Source organism: Strix uralensis, chromosome 8 (genome assembly GCF_047716275.1).
Source record: "Strix uralensis isolate ZFMK-TIS-50842 chromosome 8, bStrUra1, whole genome shotgun sequence".
NCBI classification, from domain to species: domain Eukaryota; kingdom Metazoa; phylum Chordata; class Aves; order Strigiformes; family Strigidae; genus Strix; species Strix uralensis.
The window spans coordinates 24,060,851-24,079,597 of NC_133979.1; the positions used below are offsets into that span (position 1 = coordinate 24,060,851).

Sequence of the window (18,747 nt, forward strand, 5' to 3'; positions counted from 1 at the left end):
ATGTTCAATACAGCTAAGCACTGAGCACCACTACAGTTAAAGAGAGTTGAGAATACCCACAACTTTGCAAATCAGAACCTAAGCTTTATAAGCAACTGTCTGCTTTTCATCACTTAGTTTTGGGGTTTTTTTAAACTGCAGAGTACAGTAGGGTGGGTCACGTTAACCTAGAGCCCAGAGGCATTTTGTTGTTCAGATAGAACTGAAGCACTGCTTAAAGAAACAAGGGGAAAAAAAAAAAATTAATCAGCTGACCTTATCTTTGAAACCACAAAGAAAGCTATCGCTTTAGACCTTCACAACTTTGGCAATAACGAAACATCTCAACATTGCGTGCATTACAGTATCATTCATAATGCAACTTGATAAAGTGAGTTACAGCTTTCTCGCTCTTTTTCTTTAATGTTTAACTATTAAAAAGTCATGACACAAACCTGGGTCCATATGTCTAGAGTTTCTTCTAATCCCATTCGTTCGTTTCTGCATAGCAAAAATACAAATCAAGGATATGAATAAACATGTTTTCATGTAGGCACACTGCACTCCTCTCATTCCCACAATCTACTAGGCAAAGCTGGTTTTCACAAGTTATTTCCCCCAACCACCACCACAATTATCTGTATCTTGTAGAAAGATCATACTTTGAAAAACATTCTTACTAACGTAGATAGTTTTTTCATATATCCTATTTTTTCTGACACTAAGCTCAAAAGTTTCTTAGGAAGAAGGTTTGTTCATACATCAATATCTTTTGATTTCAAGAACAAATTTATTTTTTAGTAATTTATGAACAGGACAGTGGAAAAATATGTAGTTTGGCATTATCTACCCCAGATAATGTCCACAAACACGAAAGTATCAAAGCTGCTTGCATTGCTTTAATACGGTAGAAACTTTCAGTATTCCTACTTTGTACTTAAGGTAGCTAGAATTTCCTATGGATTTCTTAATTTTCTTGTTTTCTGGGCAAGTACTAAAATATACTAACTCACCTCCTCTTTCTTTTAAATTTGGATGAACAAGAGCTGTGTGAAATCAGCAGCTCTCTGACAAGATTGAGACTTCTTTTAAAAAAAAATTTTAATGTATTTTATACTCCAAGACACTGAAAATCCCTGAAAATTTCAATGTGAAATAACACGTATCTGTGAACTACTGATCTGCTTTTGCAAACTTGCTTTAACTGGTAGCTTGCACGAAGATTCACGTATTTATTTAATCAAACCAAGCACAGAAAAGCACATTGCATAACAAAGGGAACAATTAGGTTGCTCCAATTTACTTGCAGTTGATATAAGCTGATGCAGGACACACACCAAGACAAGCCAGAAAGCAGTAACCTGAGGCACAACCAAATTACTAAACCCTGTAGCAAGCTGGCGAAATGAAAAGCTTAGTTTAAAAACAGCTTTCAAACTCCTGAGTCTTTGGACATACTCTCTCTGTACTCCACAACTCTAATTAAAGAAAGGATGCAAGTTTTGTTTCAACTGCAGTGGAAAGAAGAAAAATTTAAAACTGATGCTACAATGAAGGTAATATTACTGAATAAGAACAGAAGGCTCAATTACATCCTAGTTATGTTTTTTAAGTGAAGGCTGTACTGCTGATAAAGATTGATGCAGAGTGGTGAGTAACCACAGATTTGCACGAGAGAAGGAATGGGGCAGGAGTGGGAAAAACAGGCATGAAGATACAGAAATGTTTAACTGAAATTAAAAAAAATACAATACTTCTGTGATAACGTAAGTCATATACACCAAAGGACTGGATGGAAAACAACTTTAAGGAAATAATTCTTGAGCTGTATGCACCAGTATACTTTATTACACTACTGGTATGAAATCTAAATCCATGTTGTTTTCCAAAATGGCAGATCCTCATCTATGCTCAAGTTTCCTTCTGCACAGACAGAATTAAATCAGGCACTTATACAAAAGTCTTGGTAAAAATGAAAGCAATCCTAACATTTTGGATCAACTCAACAGTCAATAGCAAATCAATAGCTCCAGAAAGGAAGCCATTTTTTTCTCGCAAAAAAGATTTACGAATCAAGCTAGGGGGTTAGAAGTCGAGGAGCAAGAGGGGCTAGATACAACCAGTATACATGTTTTCTTCATCCAGCCACCGTATGTTCACCACAGTTAGCTTTACTGAGTCTAACAACCTCATCCACAAGGCCCAGTAGCAATCTGTTTATGGCTCCCCAGCACTGCCTGTCAGCTGCAGTACTGGGAGAGCATTAGGCAAACGGACCATGCTGTAGTTTCCATATTTCAGAGTGCCCTTACTTAGTGGGTAAAGCCAGGCAGCACATGGCAGGAGGCACAGCTGAGCGAGCAGATAGGAGAGCGGGCAGGCAGCAGTGCCTCAGGCACAGGCATGGTCTGTGGTAGCGCAGCCCTCTCCTCACCCGGAGGCTCCTCCCAGGCCACCTCGCCATTTCCCCTTCCAGGCCCCCAGGAAGCCAGTGCCCGCTGCTGTGCCTTGCACCCACCGGAGGCCCACGGCCATGGAGCTCGCCAGGGTGTGCCGGGTCTCCCCACACCGGCCCCTGCCGCAGGGTCACAGCAATGCCACAACAGCTCAAACATCAGAGAGCACAGATGTGGTCAGACCTGCACACAAACCCCCCCTGCATCAGTCCTGTCAGCAGTAACAGCCTTGCAATTCCACTACCCATTTCAGTGATAGCATCAAACACGTACATGCTTATGGAGAGAAGTAACATACACCCTCGTACACTGTTCACGACCAGTGCGTCATTTACCCAGTTAAATTACCATAATCTTCTGATCTAAAAAAAAGACACTAGAAACAATCATACTCTACATTTAAAGTGCTGTGCCTCTTTTGTCAGAATTGGCACAGAAAACCCAGCTGCCATGCCCTTCTGTACTTCAGCGGCAATCCACCAGGAACTGGTGAGAAAATAATCCAGGGTAGCTTTGCAGCCTTCTTGGGCTGACAGCAGGGTACACTATGTGCACCACGGCAGCCCCTCTGTACAAGGCCCATTTGACCATTCTCTCCAGATCATATAAACTCCGTAACCACTGGACAGCTTTGCAACTGAAGTCTTTTTACATTTAGAAGCAAACACTGTCCTGCCAATCCTTGATCGCCCCACAGTCTGGCATGGCAGAGACTAGTACACTAGCAAGTTATTCCAAGCAGGACTCACCAGCTTTTAAAAAAATATAAATATTATTTTTTACTCTACTGCCAGATTTGGTCTAGGAACAGTAAGGATCTAGACATCAGTTGTGAAGCAATGTAGCTTTTTTTACCTGTAACTTAAAGAACACATCTCTACCTCTCCAATACTCTCAGCATTAAGCCATACCAACTGAACATGGAATCACACTTAGAATACATTTATATTTAATTATGAATAGCATGTTTCATAGACAATTTCTATTTTCCACCACTCTAAAGAAATCTGTTGTTAAACGCAGAAGAAAAACATACCTGCTCCAACAGCACGTGTACAAAGTAAATAAGGAGCTCTTATGTCACCGACAAAACAAACATCACATGCAAAGGAAAGTGAATCCTTACCTCATGTTTCAGGTTCCCGTGTTCTGAAACATAAGTAAAAATTGGCATTATTGGCGACTGTAAATTGTCCGCTTTTTATATAGCAGTCTCAGCCTGTGCTGTGTTGCATTACAGAAAACACTGCTGCCTTCTTTCGCTACCCGATCCCTGCAGCCGCCCCGGCAGCCCGGGGCTCGCCAGGTCCTGTTGTGCAAACCCCGCTGCACCCTCCGCCCCGCTCATTGGTGCCGCCGGGCTGCGCCGAGCCGGCGCTGGGGCACGGGCCGTGCTGCCGGGCGTGCTGCGCTCCCTGCCAGCGGCACCGGCACCTGCTGCGCTACGCTTCAGAAACTTTTAGAGCAATTCAAAAATACTTTATCAACATTGACTCATCAGGAATTCAAAAGCTACAGTTCTTCATTGCAAGTCGACTCTACACTTCTCCTTGCCTCTGTCTTTTCATAGCATGCCAACCTGTATCAAGATAAGATGTATACCTTTAGCTTCAAAATGTTATATATTTAGTGTCTTTAAGTTCAATGCAACATTGCATTAGTATACCACAGACACTGAAGCCACCGGTGGTTTATTTGCCTCTTTTGCTATGAATTTTCTTGTACTATTTAAAAATGAGGGGGGAAAAAAAAAAAATCAAGTCCTATGGGTCAGCAGAAGGACTGCATCAAGACAGTAAGTTTTGCACGCACATACCTCCACACATCACAAAAGACACAAACAGGGATGCTTTTTTACATTTTTCTTTGAATGTCTGAACTGATAACAGGTATTTGGGTGTTCTCTAGATTTTGGTTCAGTGCCTTATCAAAGCACACAGCTGTATTTACCTGTGTGCGTTCTCTAGCACTGCACACACTGTTGAGGCAAAGCACAAACTGCACGTGACTGATCTGCACGTCATCACATTTGAAAACTTTTACTGTAACATCTTACAAACAGTAAGCCATATTCACAGTAAATCAACTAAAGAGCTTTAACTGCAAGTACATTGTTCTGCTAAAAAAAATTACATTAAATAGTGAAGTGTGGGAAAAAAAAAATCTTTGGCTTTCTAGCATTTTATGCAAAGATGATAAGGCATGCCGAGACCAAGCACACCAGCTGAGGACTCTGGGCCAGGCCAGGGAGGCACAGCCTGTTTACCACTGGCAGAGCTCTCTTCTCACGTACGCTTTCAGTTATGGTTTCCTCTCTCATACAGCGCGCCAAAGACACATCATCTTGTCATCCACAGAAAACACTTTTATGATTATAACCTTTCCAAAAGTATTAATTTGCATTTGTATAGTGAGCAAAGAGAAGAAAAATAAGCCTGCCCAAAGGAGGAGATGTAGGTAGACTACTGAGGTTTTCTAAAGAGCCTGAGGGAATTAGTTGCCTAAGTGCTGCTGAAATTCAATAGTTTTGGTATTTACTTTTGCAATTTGATAAGCCTTTCAGAATTTTTGCCAAAATCGGAATGAAATCACCTTTTTTGAATGTTTCATCTCAGCATTATAAATTACTTCAAACAATGGGAAGTCATTTAGGCAAATACTTGCAGGGGGCCAAAACTTCAAATCCAGATTTAGGGGTTTTTTGTTGTTTGCTTGGGGGTTTTTTCTGTGGGTTTTTTTTTGGGTTTTTTTTTTTTTTTTATGGCCTATATTTACTTGTGTGGATCTCTTATCAAAAAAATCAAATGGAAATGTCATTCTATCCTCCAATGGGAATAAATTAATCTGATTTTTAATGGCTGCTGTTGAATATTATTTTTACATCTAGGAAATATCCCAAACCCAACTAGAGAATTAGTTCCATTTGGTGACTGCAGCATCCCAACATTTTTCATAATAAATAATTAAGAAACTCACTAATTTTCAATAATTGGATTTAAGAAATCACTACACAGGAAGGTAATAAATACTCCTGATAACTCACATAAATTTCGTGAAAAGGGAGGTGGGGGGATTGGATTTAAAAGGAAGCCCAAAACTTTGCCAACACTGACAGACCAAAATGCCACTGGTGAATTCACTATTAACACTTCAGGAATAGAAAAATATCCAGTATCTGTATTTCCACAAAAAAGCCTATTCAAAAAGTAAGACTTATGCCTGTCTTGTTATTCCATTACAGTTTGAATATTACTGTATGTCAGAATATTCAATATTCAGAATATTGAATTATGTGAATTGCTTCCTCATGAGAGATCTTTTTTCCAAATGTCACACAGGAGCAAAAAACCTCATTTCTATTTATTTCTATTTTGGGGGAAAAATGAATGTCTGAGGATATCCACCAGCAGATGCTTTACACATGACAATTTTAATTCAAGTTCCTGCTCATCACCAATGTGCCAATGAAATTACCAAGTGAGCGAGTTCTCAGTTCTGACAGCTAGCTACTTTTACTGCCACAGGTCAGAACAATTTTTAGGGTTTTTGTTTATTCACAGAGGCCATGATACCATTGGGTCACATTTTGATAATTATATTTTACTACAAAAGCATCAGAAGCAACAGCTGGCCTCAATAACACAGATCAGAAAGTGGGAATAAGCTGCTCCTCAGGGATGCAACAGACCAGCTGGATTTACATGTTAAGTAGTAAACTACTCACCTTCCTATTTTAAAAGGAAATTCAAAATATTTAAAATTTTGAAGTAAGCCACTTTGAAGAAGCTGTGGGACTACCTCCTCCTTTCCAGTCATTTAGCCAGTCATTGCAAAGTCAGAACAAAATCAAATTGTGACCTAGAAGTACCACAGTGTAGGACTCTGCACAAAATATCAAGCTCCCCAAGTGACTTTTGTTCAGGTTGAGCAAGGATGGTTAGTTAAACAATACAGATCAACCTTTGTTGCAGGTAAATAAAAAGTGGCATAACTCCAATGAACATTCTGGGATTTGAGCATTTACTTGTCAATTCTGTTGACACGGTAGGTTTGGAGGAGAGCCAGCAATTTTGCAACTATTGATCAAGCCAGCAAAAAGGTAAACAATGAAAGCTGCTGGTTTCTTTTTAGATGTCAAAAACACATGCTTTTTATGAATAATCTCTAATGTGCTATAGCAAGCAATTTCTACATAAACAGCATGAAGCATATTATTTGGCATACACATTACCATATGAAAGCAACTCTAAACTTAACCCATTCATATGGTAACGTTTTCTTTCAAGCTCATCACACAGTTCAAGAAACTTCTTTTCCACCTAAGGAAATGTACTACTTTTTCCAATGGAATTACCTGAAGGAGAAAGGAATCATGCATAAATTAACTAAAAAGTACTATAAAAATGCCCAGTTCATGTTTTTCTAATCCATTTATGCCCTGATTAGAGAGGTTTCAAACATTCCCTGGGAACAGCAATATAAAGAAGAAAATTTCGTGGGTTTGGCACCATATTTAAAATACTCAAAACATTTTCAGATTCTAGAACCATTATTGGTGGGTCATCTAATTGAAATGTTCAATAGTCTGTGGAACCAGTAAACATTTGCGTAAGAATACTTAATTCAATATAATTAGATGGAGTTGGAAAAATTCCAGTCTGGCAATAGAAATGAGTTGTTAATTCTGCTGGTTCAGACTAGGAAACAGACAGGAGTTTTGCAGTATGTTCTGGACAGAGGGATACTGTTTTATCAGTCTTGAGGACCTCTGCAGAAATTGCAAGGGCCACAGAACAACCTGTACAGTGAAAGTGGGAATAACGAGTGACACAGCTTCTCCCTTGGTCTACTAAAGGTATGTCTTACACCCGCTTACCAAAGGTCCCACTTTTAACCATTCCCAAATATAAACCCTTCCAACTAGTGGGAGAGCATCACCAGATGAGTAAAATTGTCCTGTGCCTTGAAATAAGGCATAGGAATGCAGTTGAGAAGCCAGAAGAGGTAGAAAGCGAAGAGGAGACCTCCACACCAGGCATCAAAGAAAGGAACACCACATATGTCCTTATAAAGGGCCCTGTCTGAGAAAGATGTGCATCCTTTTTGTAATCCTTGTGTTTAAGTATTTCGTAAGGCCTTGCATTTAAGACTGCACAATCAAACTTGAAGGAGTTCATCAGAACATTATCAAAAAAGAGGGGGCATGGAGGATTTCAAGTCAAGAAAAATTAAGTGATAGGGCATAAAAATATATGAAAATGCAGAGGACTACTTGAGCGTGTACAGGGCAGCATTTCAGCAGGAAAAAAAGTTAAATCAATCATGACAGAAATGAGCACAGAAGACTTCAACCAGCACTGCCGATTTATGGCAACAAGGGCAGGAACAATAAGAAAAAAAACCCCAAGGGCTAAATGCAGACATTTTGTTCTATTTATTAATTCAACTGATTAACTCTGCATCTTTTATCATTGCAACTTTTATAGTCTGTTGAACTGGACTTCTTTGAAGCAAAACATCTGAAGAGCTGGCATATGTTTGAGTATAAGGCATAGCATGACAACACAGCAATTTATCTTCAAATTTTGTCAATGTTTCTCTCATAAGTGTATCATCTAAATCTGATAGTTATGAAATTCGTCATTCTAAAGGTTTCATCTGTCTTTGGATGTCTGTCTTTAGAATTTTCACAAACTGTGACTTGGAATGAAATACAAAAGGATTTAATCCACTCAGGGAGGTTCTAAGCATCATTTCAGAAAGACTAGCAAAAACATCTGCTCAGTTGTCTAAAAAGAAAACAAAATTTTAAACTGTACAAAACCAGAAAATGCTGTGGAAAATTCAAATGCCTTTAAGATACTTAATGGTATATTCTCATTGAAGGGTTTTGAATTCTAATCACCTCTTTTCAAATAGAAAATAGAAATGGTCTGCCAAATAGGAATGAAAATTCTTTGAGGCATAGAAAAAGTTCTACTTATGAAGAGATAATTAAAAAAATTCAAGACTATTCAGTTCAGAGAGTATACTAAGAAGAGGTCATGAGAAGTTATATTTTTCATACAGAAACAGTCAGTCAAGAGTTCCATCAACTCTTCTCACAAAAACCCAAAGACACATGTTAAAGTAAAAAGGTAAAAAAGTCAAACGTAACCAGGATAAGATATGCAACCTACAAAAAAACCCCAACAAAAACCAAAAGCCAAACAAAAACTTTACAGAACTCACTGTTCCAAATCTTCTGAAACGCAGTTAGATAATTCTGTCAACAAAAATTGGGAAGCTATGCAGAAGTATTAACAAGATGTAAACACTCTTAAAACACCAAAAAGATAAAAAGAAAATTTAACAGGATTAAGAAAGTAGCATCATTCCTGAGCATTGTCCACCACACAGAGGATTTGCACTTTCCTGTGAAGCGTCTGGAATCAACCGTTGGCAGAATGACAGAACACCAGATTAAACAGACCACACATATATCATGGGAGATATATATATATTCCATATCTGTGGAAGTAACTAATACCACCTGACAGGGGAATAAAAATGTCCAGTTTCCTAAAAGGATGTTTGTTTCACGTCCATTATGCCCTGTGAAAAAGGCTGTAATAGTCCCCTAGAAAGCAAAGAAATACATAGCAATACGCTACTACCGAAGCATTCCAGCTATGCTCCACAATTTCTTATCTAATAGCACTCTCAGGCCACCTTTGCCAATTTCCCACAGGAGCAGTGAATGACACCACTATAAAAATTAAACTGATCATAAATTAATTTCTCTAGATTTCAAAAGGAAAAGCTTCAAAATTAAAACTATTTTGGAATTTTGTACATGTAGAGCATAATGCAGTGAAAATGTTGAATTTTACATTGTATCTTTGTGTCTGCGTTTCTTTAATAACATTTTATAACATGGCAGGCATGGTAGATAACTTATGGGAGACTTCATTTCTCAGCATAACACTGGAAAAGTGAAAACATAGATCTGGAAAATCATTCATACTCAAGTTACACAAACCAGTATTTAAAAAGACTCTGAATTGTCCCATCCCTTGCTGGACCGTATAGGAAAGCAGAAACTGGTAAAGCTCCTCAAACCTTTCCTTACTCTGTGTGCATTATGAATGGGCAGCACTGCTCAATCAACGCTTCTTTCTTTAAAAAGGCAAATAAAGAGTAAAATGGAAAATAACAGAAGAATCTCAAGATTTCCCTTCCTACTCATTGGCCAAAGTCCCTCATCGGGTGGAGAGAGGACACATTTTCAATAAGGTGGCCAAAACCATTTGTCCCTTCCATAGTCATTCATTCATAGAGCAAGGGGGAGCACTGCAAGAACTGTAATTTAGAGTTTGTTTTTGCAGCTACGTAAGGATGCCACAGCCTAGCACCTCCTGTCATTCTGCCTCACAAGCAGGTGGAAGATACACAACTCTTATGGCTTATACTAGAGCTACAGAAATCTGGGAGCCTTTGCACAGAAGATAGACTGAAAAAGAGAAAGAGAAGTTTGAAGAGAGGACAGAGAGGAGAACACCTGGATGTAAGCTAAGCATGTCACAAAACAGTATCTTAACAATCCAGTTGCTGCCAATTTCACTGAAGAAAGCCTCAGTAGAGTATCGTTTTACAAAAATCAGGGCAATAATTTAATGTAAAATCCAAAATAACATACTTCTCCTTTGAAGTTGTAAAATTATAATTTATTCCACTTACAAAGCAGCAGAAATGTGATTTTTTTTTTTTCTTTATTTTGTTCCCTCTAGCACGTGTACAGCATTACTTAAGTATATATGCAGGAAAACTGCAAGAAAACAAACCTTGTGTTATCTAGGCATTTATGGTCATTCTTACTGATACACATTGCACCATATGTGTCCACAGATCTCTACAAAGGAATAGAAAGACAAGCCTCTGCCTCCCGGGGTCCCAGCTATCCAATTAAAATAAAAACTACAAAAGCAATTAAAACAGAAGGTGCAAAAGAAAGAAAAAGTAGAAGATGGGGTGGTTTACACCACAGAAGATAGCTCTCCTGAAGAATAGTATCTGTTTTTCTACTCTATTAATTTAAATGTTATTGCTTTAAAATATTCAAATTTTAATGTAATTTTAAGTATTTATTTTCTTTAGAATATCCGTAGGACATAGTACAAAAAAGCTGTGTTCCAAAACAGTAATTTTCATTGAAATCCATGATTGCCTGTATGGTTTTCAGATCTACAAAAGATTATTTTTTGAAAGTCCAGACTTGGAGGATAGCATGTAAGATCTCCGATACAGGAAAGCAACAGAGAAAATAAAGTTCACTGACTGCAGCAGAAGTCAGTACCTGCCATCCTGGTGATTTCATGAAAGAATCAAGCAAGCAAATAGCAAAGCGAGCCAAAAGCCAAGTAGTAGTCGGGGCGTAACGCAAACAGGGACAAAGACAGAAAGAAGCTTATACAATTTTGAAATGAATAAAAAGCTAGAGCCAAAATCTTGAAGCAGCAGCTGAGTGAAGAGCAGCAGACTAAGTCATAATGTAATTCAAGCAGTGGGAAAGAGATTCTCTCTGCAACAACATTTTGTAAAGTTTGTAGATAGTAATGTCAAAAAGAAAACCCAACGGAGGAGGTTGAAGTAGCTTTTGTGAGATACTCAAGACATGAGACACTTCATAAGCTATTACAAAATAATTCTGGAACGGAAAGCAGAGATTTTAGAGAATTGAGAAGAAGAATTAAATAGAAACTTCCCCAACATATACAACTACACTTTCCAGAAATCATCACGCATTCCAACTGCTTTTCTCTTTCAAACACATTCAAACAACAGGAATTCAAACATATTAATGGGGAGAGAAATTCAGGGGTTGGGGGGTGTGTGTTGTGTGTTTGTCAGATGTCCCCCCCCCCCCCCCCCCCCATCAGCACCAAATTATCTCTAGAAAGAAGAAAGAATAGTTAAAAACTTGGACAGAGGGAAGAGTCAAAAATGGCACTATGGTTATGTGACTAGCTGACTGTAGTGCAACAAACTCACTGCCGGGGATGGGAGGCAAACGATGAGAGATAGCATTTAGCATTAGCAGTGGGAGATCCAGAAGATGTCAGATTACAGATACAGTACCGAGCAGAAAGGGAAGACGTCAAATTTGGAGTCATCTGAGGGACACCAAACGATAACTGAAGTCAGGAGAGTCCTTAAGGTCCCAAAGAGCAGAAGAATAGGGGAATTGCAAAGTGACAATGGCCAGGGAAGAAACTCACAGAGTATAGCAATCGATTAAACAAAGAAGAAAAAAAAATGGCCCTTAGATGTGAGAAGTAGAGAGCTATCAATCACCTTTTTGTGAATATTGTGAGTAGACAGAAACTATGGAAACCAAAGAGATGAAAGAGGAAGCTGAGGCAACACAAACGGCTTTAGGAGCTGAGAGGAAAATATGAAAATTGACATAGACATAAAGGGAGGACCACAGGGATGATAGATGATATGCTGTCCAGCAGGTGTAACATATGAGCAGATTAAAATGAGAGCAATTCCTTCTTGTATGCGACATTGACGAAGAAATTGGGTTTGACCTATAACAGTTCTCTCCTGCTTTCAAACATTTCAATTTAGTAGCAATAAAAATCCCTATGAATTCTAAAGGCAATTCTAATTGTGCTTATAAATGGTAGTTTCACAAGTATGTATGTTACAATAAACACAAATTAGAGGTAAATTAAACCTTAATTATATCTAGCAAGTTTTATGTCCTAATTAAAAATGGTATTCTAACAATAAAAATGACTTACCACCTGAATTAGCTCTGCCACAATTGTCTAATCTTCCTAAACATTCTTTGTGTGCTCCAGCTCCACACTTAGAACATAAATAGCCTTGATAAAATGTTCCCCTGTAAAATAAAATTAGGTAGCGATACATTAGAGGTGATAAATTCCATGCATAAAGGAAATAAGAGACATGGCAGAGGGTATTAGAAGTCATTTGCTGTTCTGCATAATGATAGTCCTTAAAGGCTCGAGAAAAAGTGACAACTGACAAGCAGCTCGTCTGCTTTTTGTCACTACTAGCCATTTAAAAAAATCACAACCAGATAGTTCTTCTGGACTACTAGTAGAATAACAATCTCCATTTCAATTTAGCCCAAAGCAACTTTGGCACAGTGCACCTGAAATTGTACCATTATGTATCTATCCTACTATAGTTCTACAGTTCATTTCTATATGAATTTGCCTAGCCACCCTGAAGAATATGATCCATTTCAAGAGAGTTGTAAGTTTGAATATATATATTTAAGCAGTAAGAGTTTATAGGCTATATTGAAAATATTCTTTACTTTAAATTTGTCTATTAAAATTAAAATATAGATATTTATAGATATCCAGGTACATTTTAGTTAATATTCAGAGCTGCTAAATAAGGAGTCACTTTCCTTACTCTAAATGTTCTCCAATTCCCCTTAATGAATTGGAATCTAAACTTGAGTCTGGGGGAACTGAGTTATTTTCAGATTTGTGCATGGCTTTTCTCTTAGGTACAATCCACTGAATGGCTAACAGGGAAACAGCTCTTTACGTGTACCACCGAGCAATTATATGAGTTCCATCTACTGATGTAGCTGCTTGCTCTTCACTGTAGACTTGTCTGTCCCCAAGATTATCCTGACCAGTTTGGAGTGATTATGCATCCCAGTCTCACATAACACCTTCAGCTTCAAAAGAAAATCAGGTGTCTCATATGAAACACAGGATTAAACAAGTTAAACCTGAACGAAATGTACAGCAACTGCTATTTACTACAGCAATTTCCAGACTGTTAGTGATGAAATATATTTTTAATTAAATTCAGAAGCTCAGTATTTTTAAGTATTGGAATACACAAACTTAAAGACAAATAAGTAGAAAGTATAAAAATATTTTAATGCAGTCTTCCTTTTTTTTTTTTCCTTATTGCTACACAGGAATGCAAGATTCTCTATGTAAAAGTATAGGACGTAACATTATCCTTCACTACAGATGCTTCTAAGACAAGGATTTTACCTCCACTTACAGATTAGGCACTAAAGTTCAGATTTTTTTTCCAAGTATTTACACATTAGTTTATGTTTGAAACTTAAAATTGCAATCCATTTTAAAAAGCGATTTAGGCACTTTATGAGGCTAAGTCCAGTAGGCTTTCAATGCAATTTAGATATCCAGGGACATGTCTATATACCACAAGGTAGCACTTGGGGATACCCAAGCTATCTTTGAGCAATTGGCATGCCTATGCAGAACAATGCAGCATCACGCGGGCTGTGTCCTGGAAGCAAGACAGCCGTTTCTCAGCAACAGCAGCTAGCGCAGTAACAGAGACACAATGACTCAACTATACTGCTTCCAATTCAGAAATTAGCTCTACCATCTCTAAGTTCAGGATGTCTGCACCACTTTTCATAGTCACTTAGACCTTATTGCATTGAGAGGAAAAAAAAAACTAAAAAGAAATAATCTCTGAAAATCCAGATCAGTCTAACTGTTCAGGAAAAAGGTTGCTAAAGGAAAAAATACAAGACAGGGAGAAACATACCTGAGGTTATTTTATTCCATGCCTGTGCTTATCAAAACCACTACCCATACTTCAAATGCCCTTTCTAAAATGCTATGGCTACATTTTTTTGAACATAAATGATATGCAACGTAGAATCATATCACAGAATCATAGAATGGTTCGGGTTGGAAGGGATCTTAAAGATCACCTAGTTTCAACCCCCCTGCCTTCCACTAGACCAGGTTGCTCAAAGTCCCACCCAACCCAGTCTTGAACACTGCCAGGAAGTGGGGACATGCACAGCTTCTCTGGGCAACCCATTATGAGCACCTGAACTGGCCAAAGTTTACAAAGCTTTTGCATTTCTAACTTACACTATGAAATTTAGGTTCAGTATATACCTCTATACCATTGGACATTCCATGTTTACAAAAAATTCAAGGTAGCTCCTAAAAGATAGCTGAAATAATGAATGAGAAACTACAGATGTGCAAGCATGTGTGTGTTTCAGAGGAAAGAGGCAGAAAACATGGAATTTCTTAGCTTAAGTTAGCCTTACAAATCCTTGCTGATGAAAGCATTAAGTTTCCTGCTAGCATTTCTTAACTAGCTTTGCAACATCTATTTTCAATTTGTCTACATATCTCTGGTTCAGAAATGGCTATTAATGCCTCACAGTTATTTTCCATCTCACAAATCAACCTCCCCATATCAAACATTTATAAGCATCATCATAATCTGATTTTCTGAAAAAATATTCTATCTGTTCTTGTAACTGGTGGTCTACAGCAACAGGCCTCATGGAACAGCCACAGTAGTCAAAACTGTACAAAACAGTTGTTATTTACTGTTCCACAAGAACTCCTTTATTAAAGTAATTCTCATAAGAGAATCATGATAAAGCAGCCTTCTTATAAATGAGGAGCATCTTGAGCTTTTAACAGCACTCCTGTTAATATTTGAAAATTTTATTATAAAAACTTGTTAATACAACAAGAAATACTACGTAGGATTTCATGGCTTGTCTGTCTTGGACAGGTAACCAGCTAGCCATGTGTTTCCACATGTTCCTTTGACTCAGATACTTCACCTGGGATAAAAAAAAACAATACTTGAAAAGCTTACCTCAGAAGCATCTGACAGACTTTGCAAGATGTCACACGACTGAAGGTATGCATTTTGAACTCATGAAAGCTTGTATCCGCATACTCTGGCCGTATGTTTGACCTAAAAAAAAAGTGAAAATCTGCTTTAAACCAATGAAATCTAGAACATAATGCAGCATTCACAGCAGAAAATCTGAATCCATGAAGAACTACTTTTATTTACACTTTGATGTTCTTCACTGAGGTGAACCAGAAATATGGACTTTACCACATACCTTGAAATGAAGTCTAAATTATAATATTACGCAGACTGGTCATTTAAAATACACCCAGCTGACAATAACTAGAAAACTATCCATCAAAACAAACATCATCTGGTTTTTATTCCTGTTCAAGTAACTAGGATCATTTTATGGACCAAAAGAATGCTCACTTTCTCATTCTCAAATATTTTTTTATAGGGATGTACAAGGAAAAGCAGTTTATACTGAGAAGCACCACATTTGAAAACATGAGCAGCACATTTGGGACAGCTAGGTCACAATTATGCAGCAATACACTGGCTAACAAGAGTGATTTCAAAAGCAATTAGAAAATATTTACTGGGGTTTGACTAGTCTTTCTTAAATGTGTTGCCCAATGCCTACAGCTGTTGCTACACACACTTAATTTAACAAATAAAACAGAAGATCACTGTTCACACTGCGAAGGTACCAACACACTATTCACAGACTTATTTCCAAAGACCAAATTTATGCCCAAAGCACTCACTGGTCCATTACTGTACATGTGTTTGGTTTATCCTCCCTACTGATCCCTATCAAAAGCGAAAGTGTAATTTTAAAATGACCCACTCATCATTTTGTTGTACTGGTGACTGCAGGTTTATTTAAATTTTATTAAGTAATCCATTCAATTTTTTCCTGTCATCTTCCCCATTTCCAAGACAGGGAGGAGAACAGGAATTTTCAACTGATTTGTTTTTTGTTTTCTGGTGGTTTTTTATTCAATAACACCCCCAAAGTAGCTTAACACCATCCATACTAGTAACACTGAATTGCTAGGTGTATAATTTCATATTAAGCTAGACTTTATCAGACAAATAAAAAATATATATATAGTAAGGATCAATGCATTTTTAAGTATGATTTATATTAGAATGCTTAGGATTCCATAAATTTCTGGTATTTTTCTAGCAAAAAACATAGGAATGTATGATACATAGGAATTAAAATAAGAAAAAAAATCCTGAGGGTGAGAATACAAGAATCTGCAACACTCAAAGGAAAGATCAGAAGCTTTTCCAACACACAAAATTACAAATTCATGCATTAAAGTTGGAGATACTTATTAGATAAGTTTCATTTTTATGTATTATAGATAACTTCTCGACTAAAACATAGACCAGCCACAAATTGCAATGAAACATAAATATAGGTAACCATGCAAGCATCAATCTCTCCAGGACTGAATGAAAAGGCTTATGAAAAAAACATTCAGAGAATCTTTAAGTACCTAATGTCAGAAAGGTCAGTCTTCTAATCCACCTCCTGAAAATGAAACTGTACTCGAAAAGCAAATGGGATATTGCTTTTATGCTTGAGAATAACCTTACACTCAGTACTGTTTTAACTAGCTCACTAGTGTCTCTCTCTGCTATGATACGCAAGATGTCAATACCACAACCACTGCTAACTAGAACAGGCATGGGTGCTACCCATTCACAGCAGGAAGGTACAGGTATCAGGATAAAATTTATCTCAAAAAAAAGTAAAAAACTTCTTAAACCAAGAGAACAGCATATCGTTTTGGGGCTGTTAACTCTGCAGAGCAAGGCCTATATTTCACAACATGTTTGCCAAGGGGCTGCTAAAACCTCTTAGGCTACACAGTTAGTTACCTATGGACAATCCTGAAAGCTCCCTAGAACAAGTACTTATGCTCCCAACAAAAGCTGCTTTTTGTTTACCATTTGGTTCAGACCAAGACTGCTTGCAAAACCATGTCCAAATTATCAGCCTAACATGCAGAAACTCAACAGATTTGAAAGCATATCAAATTAGTCCTAACAACCTGACCATTTTTCAGGAACAAACCAAAGAAAAAATTCCATTCATTCAATTAGAACAGGATCAATCTTCAAAAATAATAAGGATAGTGGATGAAAAGAAAAAAAAAAAAGACAGGTGTTTAACACAAGCATATGACTATATAGCTTCATTTCGTATGTAAAAATTCTCTTCCATTCTTCTCTCAGGCAATCTTCCACAAAGATTGAAATACATGAACTCCTGAAAATATACCTCCTATTAACAGAACAAAGATGACACATGGTGTTCATTCTTCTTTATAGTAAAAGTAATATTTAAGTTTCTTTATATTTTATAAAGCCATTCAATTTCATTTTACAGTCCTTAACAGAGAAAGTTATCCTTGAGAGGAAAAAAAGCATTGTGCTAAAATTGCAAAGAATGAAGCGATTGCCTCACAGAAGCACTGTCACAAGGCCCTCCACCTTCTTTCAACATAAATTGTTTTATTGCACCTATGGACTAAATTATCAGATTATAATGTCCTAAACAAGACAGAAGATTTCTCCAGATAAACAGCCTGTACAACTTTGGCTCTCTACTGTATGCTAAAATTTGCATACATTTACCCTACTTGCATAAGTAGAGAATACAAGACTGAAAACATATAATACAATACAAACTTTGGAATTTAATGCAAACTTCAGTTTATCTTGTCCACTATTACCTACAGGAGAAACTAGTTTGGTTCCAAGTACTACTCAGTTCTTAAGGATCATAAAAATGTATCATAAAGAGTGAATCCCTCAGTTTCTTCAAACCCCAGCAGGGTTTAGTTTAGTGATTGTAACAGTCCAATGATTACTTCAATAAATTCTTTATCTAAAAACATGTTCTTTCTTCACCACCTACACATCTTTCATACTCCCTATCACTTCACTACCATTTAACTTCATGGATTTCCTTGTTGGTTAAGGCCAAGCTAGCACAAAGAACTTTTGAAATAGTTTTTTTTAAAAGGCATGAGCCAGAGTAGCTTGTTTAAGGGCACACAGCAACTATCAGTAAACCAAAAGGACCTTTTAAATTCTGCAAGCCCTTCTTCCCACCACTCAAAAGATATCATATTTTTCCCTTTTTTCTCCAAAGCCCCATCACCCAAAAGGAAAAACCTAAAAATCCCTAACAACAAAAGCTCAGTGAATCAAAAGGAGACACCACTGAAGTATACCACCCACAGATTAAATGAATCTGGAAGGGACTAGAGCTGCAGCATGTTACAGAGGATCCTGTGCAGAAAGAGCAGGAATCTACAAGAGAAGAAACCTAACCCGCTGCTCAGCCTTTCTTTTTGCATAGACTTTAGAATGTACTTCCAAGCAGTCATCTCAAAACGAACAATGCCATTGCATTCACTGAGAAGAGCAACATTCAAATTTTCTTTTGTCCCTTTCAATTTCTAATCATTCATCCTAATTGTATCAGATTTGAGGTCAAACAGGAATGGAAAAATGTCTTTGTTTATTTCAGTTTACACATCAGCAAAATACATTCTCAAATTTCAGAGTCCATCACATTTCAAAAAGATCAGTATTTTACCCATTATCTCATGATTCTCTTCATAAAGAGTCTATTAAAAATATTAATATT

General features: G+C 37.4%; 1 protein-coding gene across 4 annotated transcripts in view; it reads right to left on the reverse strand.

Annotated features, from left to right (window-relative positions):
- Nucleotides 1–18,747, reverse strand: part of VAV3 (vav guanine nucleotide exchange factor 3) — a 202,337-nt gene that overhangs the window by 85,061 nt on the left and 98,529 nt on the right. For all 4 annotated transcript variants that reach the window (XR_012629888.1, XR_012629887.1, XM_074876674.1 and 1 more), the window contains exons 16-19: nt 15,087–15,188; nt 12,224–12,324; nt 3,562–3,584; nt 435–480 (exon numbers count right to left, since the gene is read on the reverse strand). Coding sequence is in view for 2 of the 4 variants with exons in the window: in XM_074876674.1 (XP_074732775.1) it covers nt 435–480; nt 3,562–3,584; nt 12,224–12,324; nt 15,087–15,188 (272 nt within the window). In the remaining 2 variants the exon portion in view is untranslated. The remainder of the gene's footprint in view (nt 1–434; nt 481–3,561; nt 3,585–12,223; nt 12,325–15,086; nt 15,189–18,747) is intronic.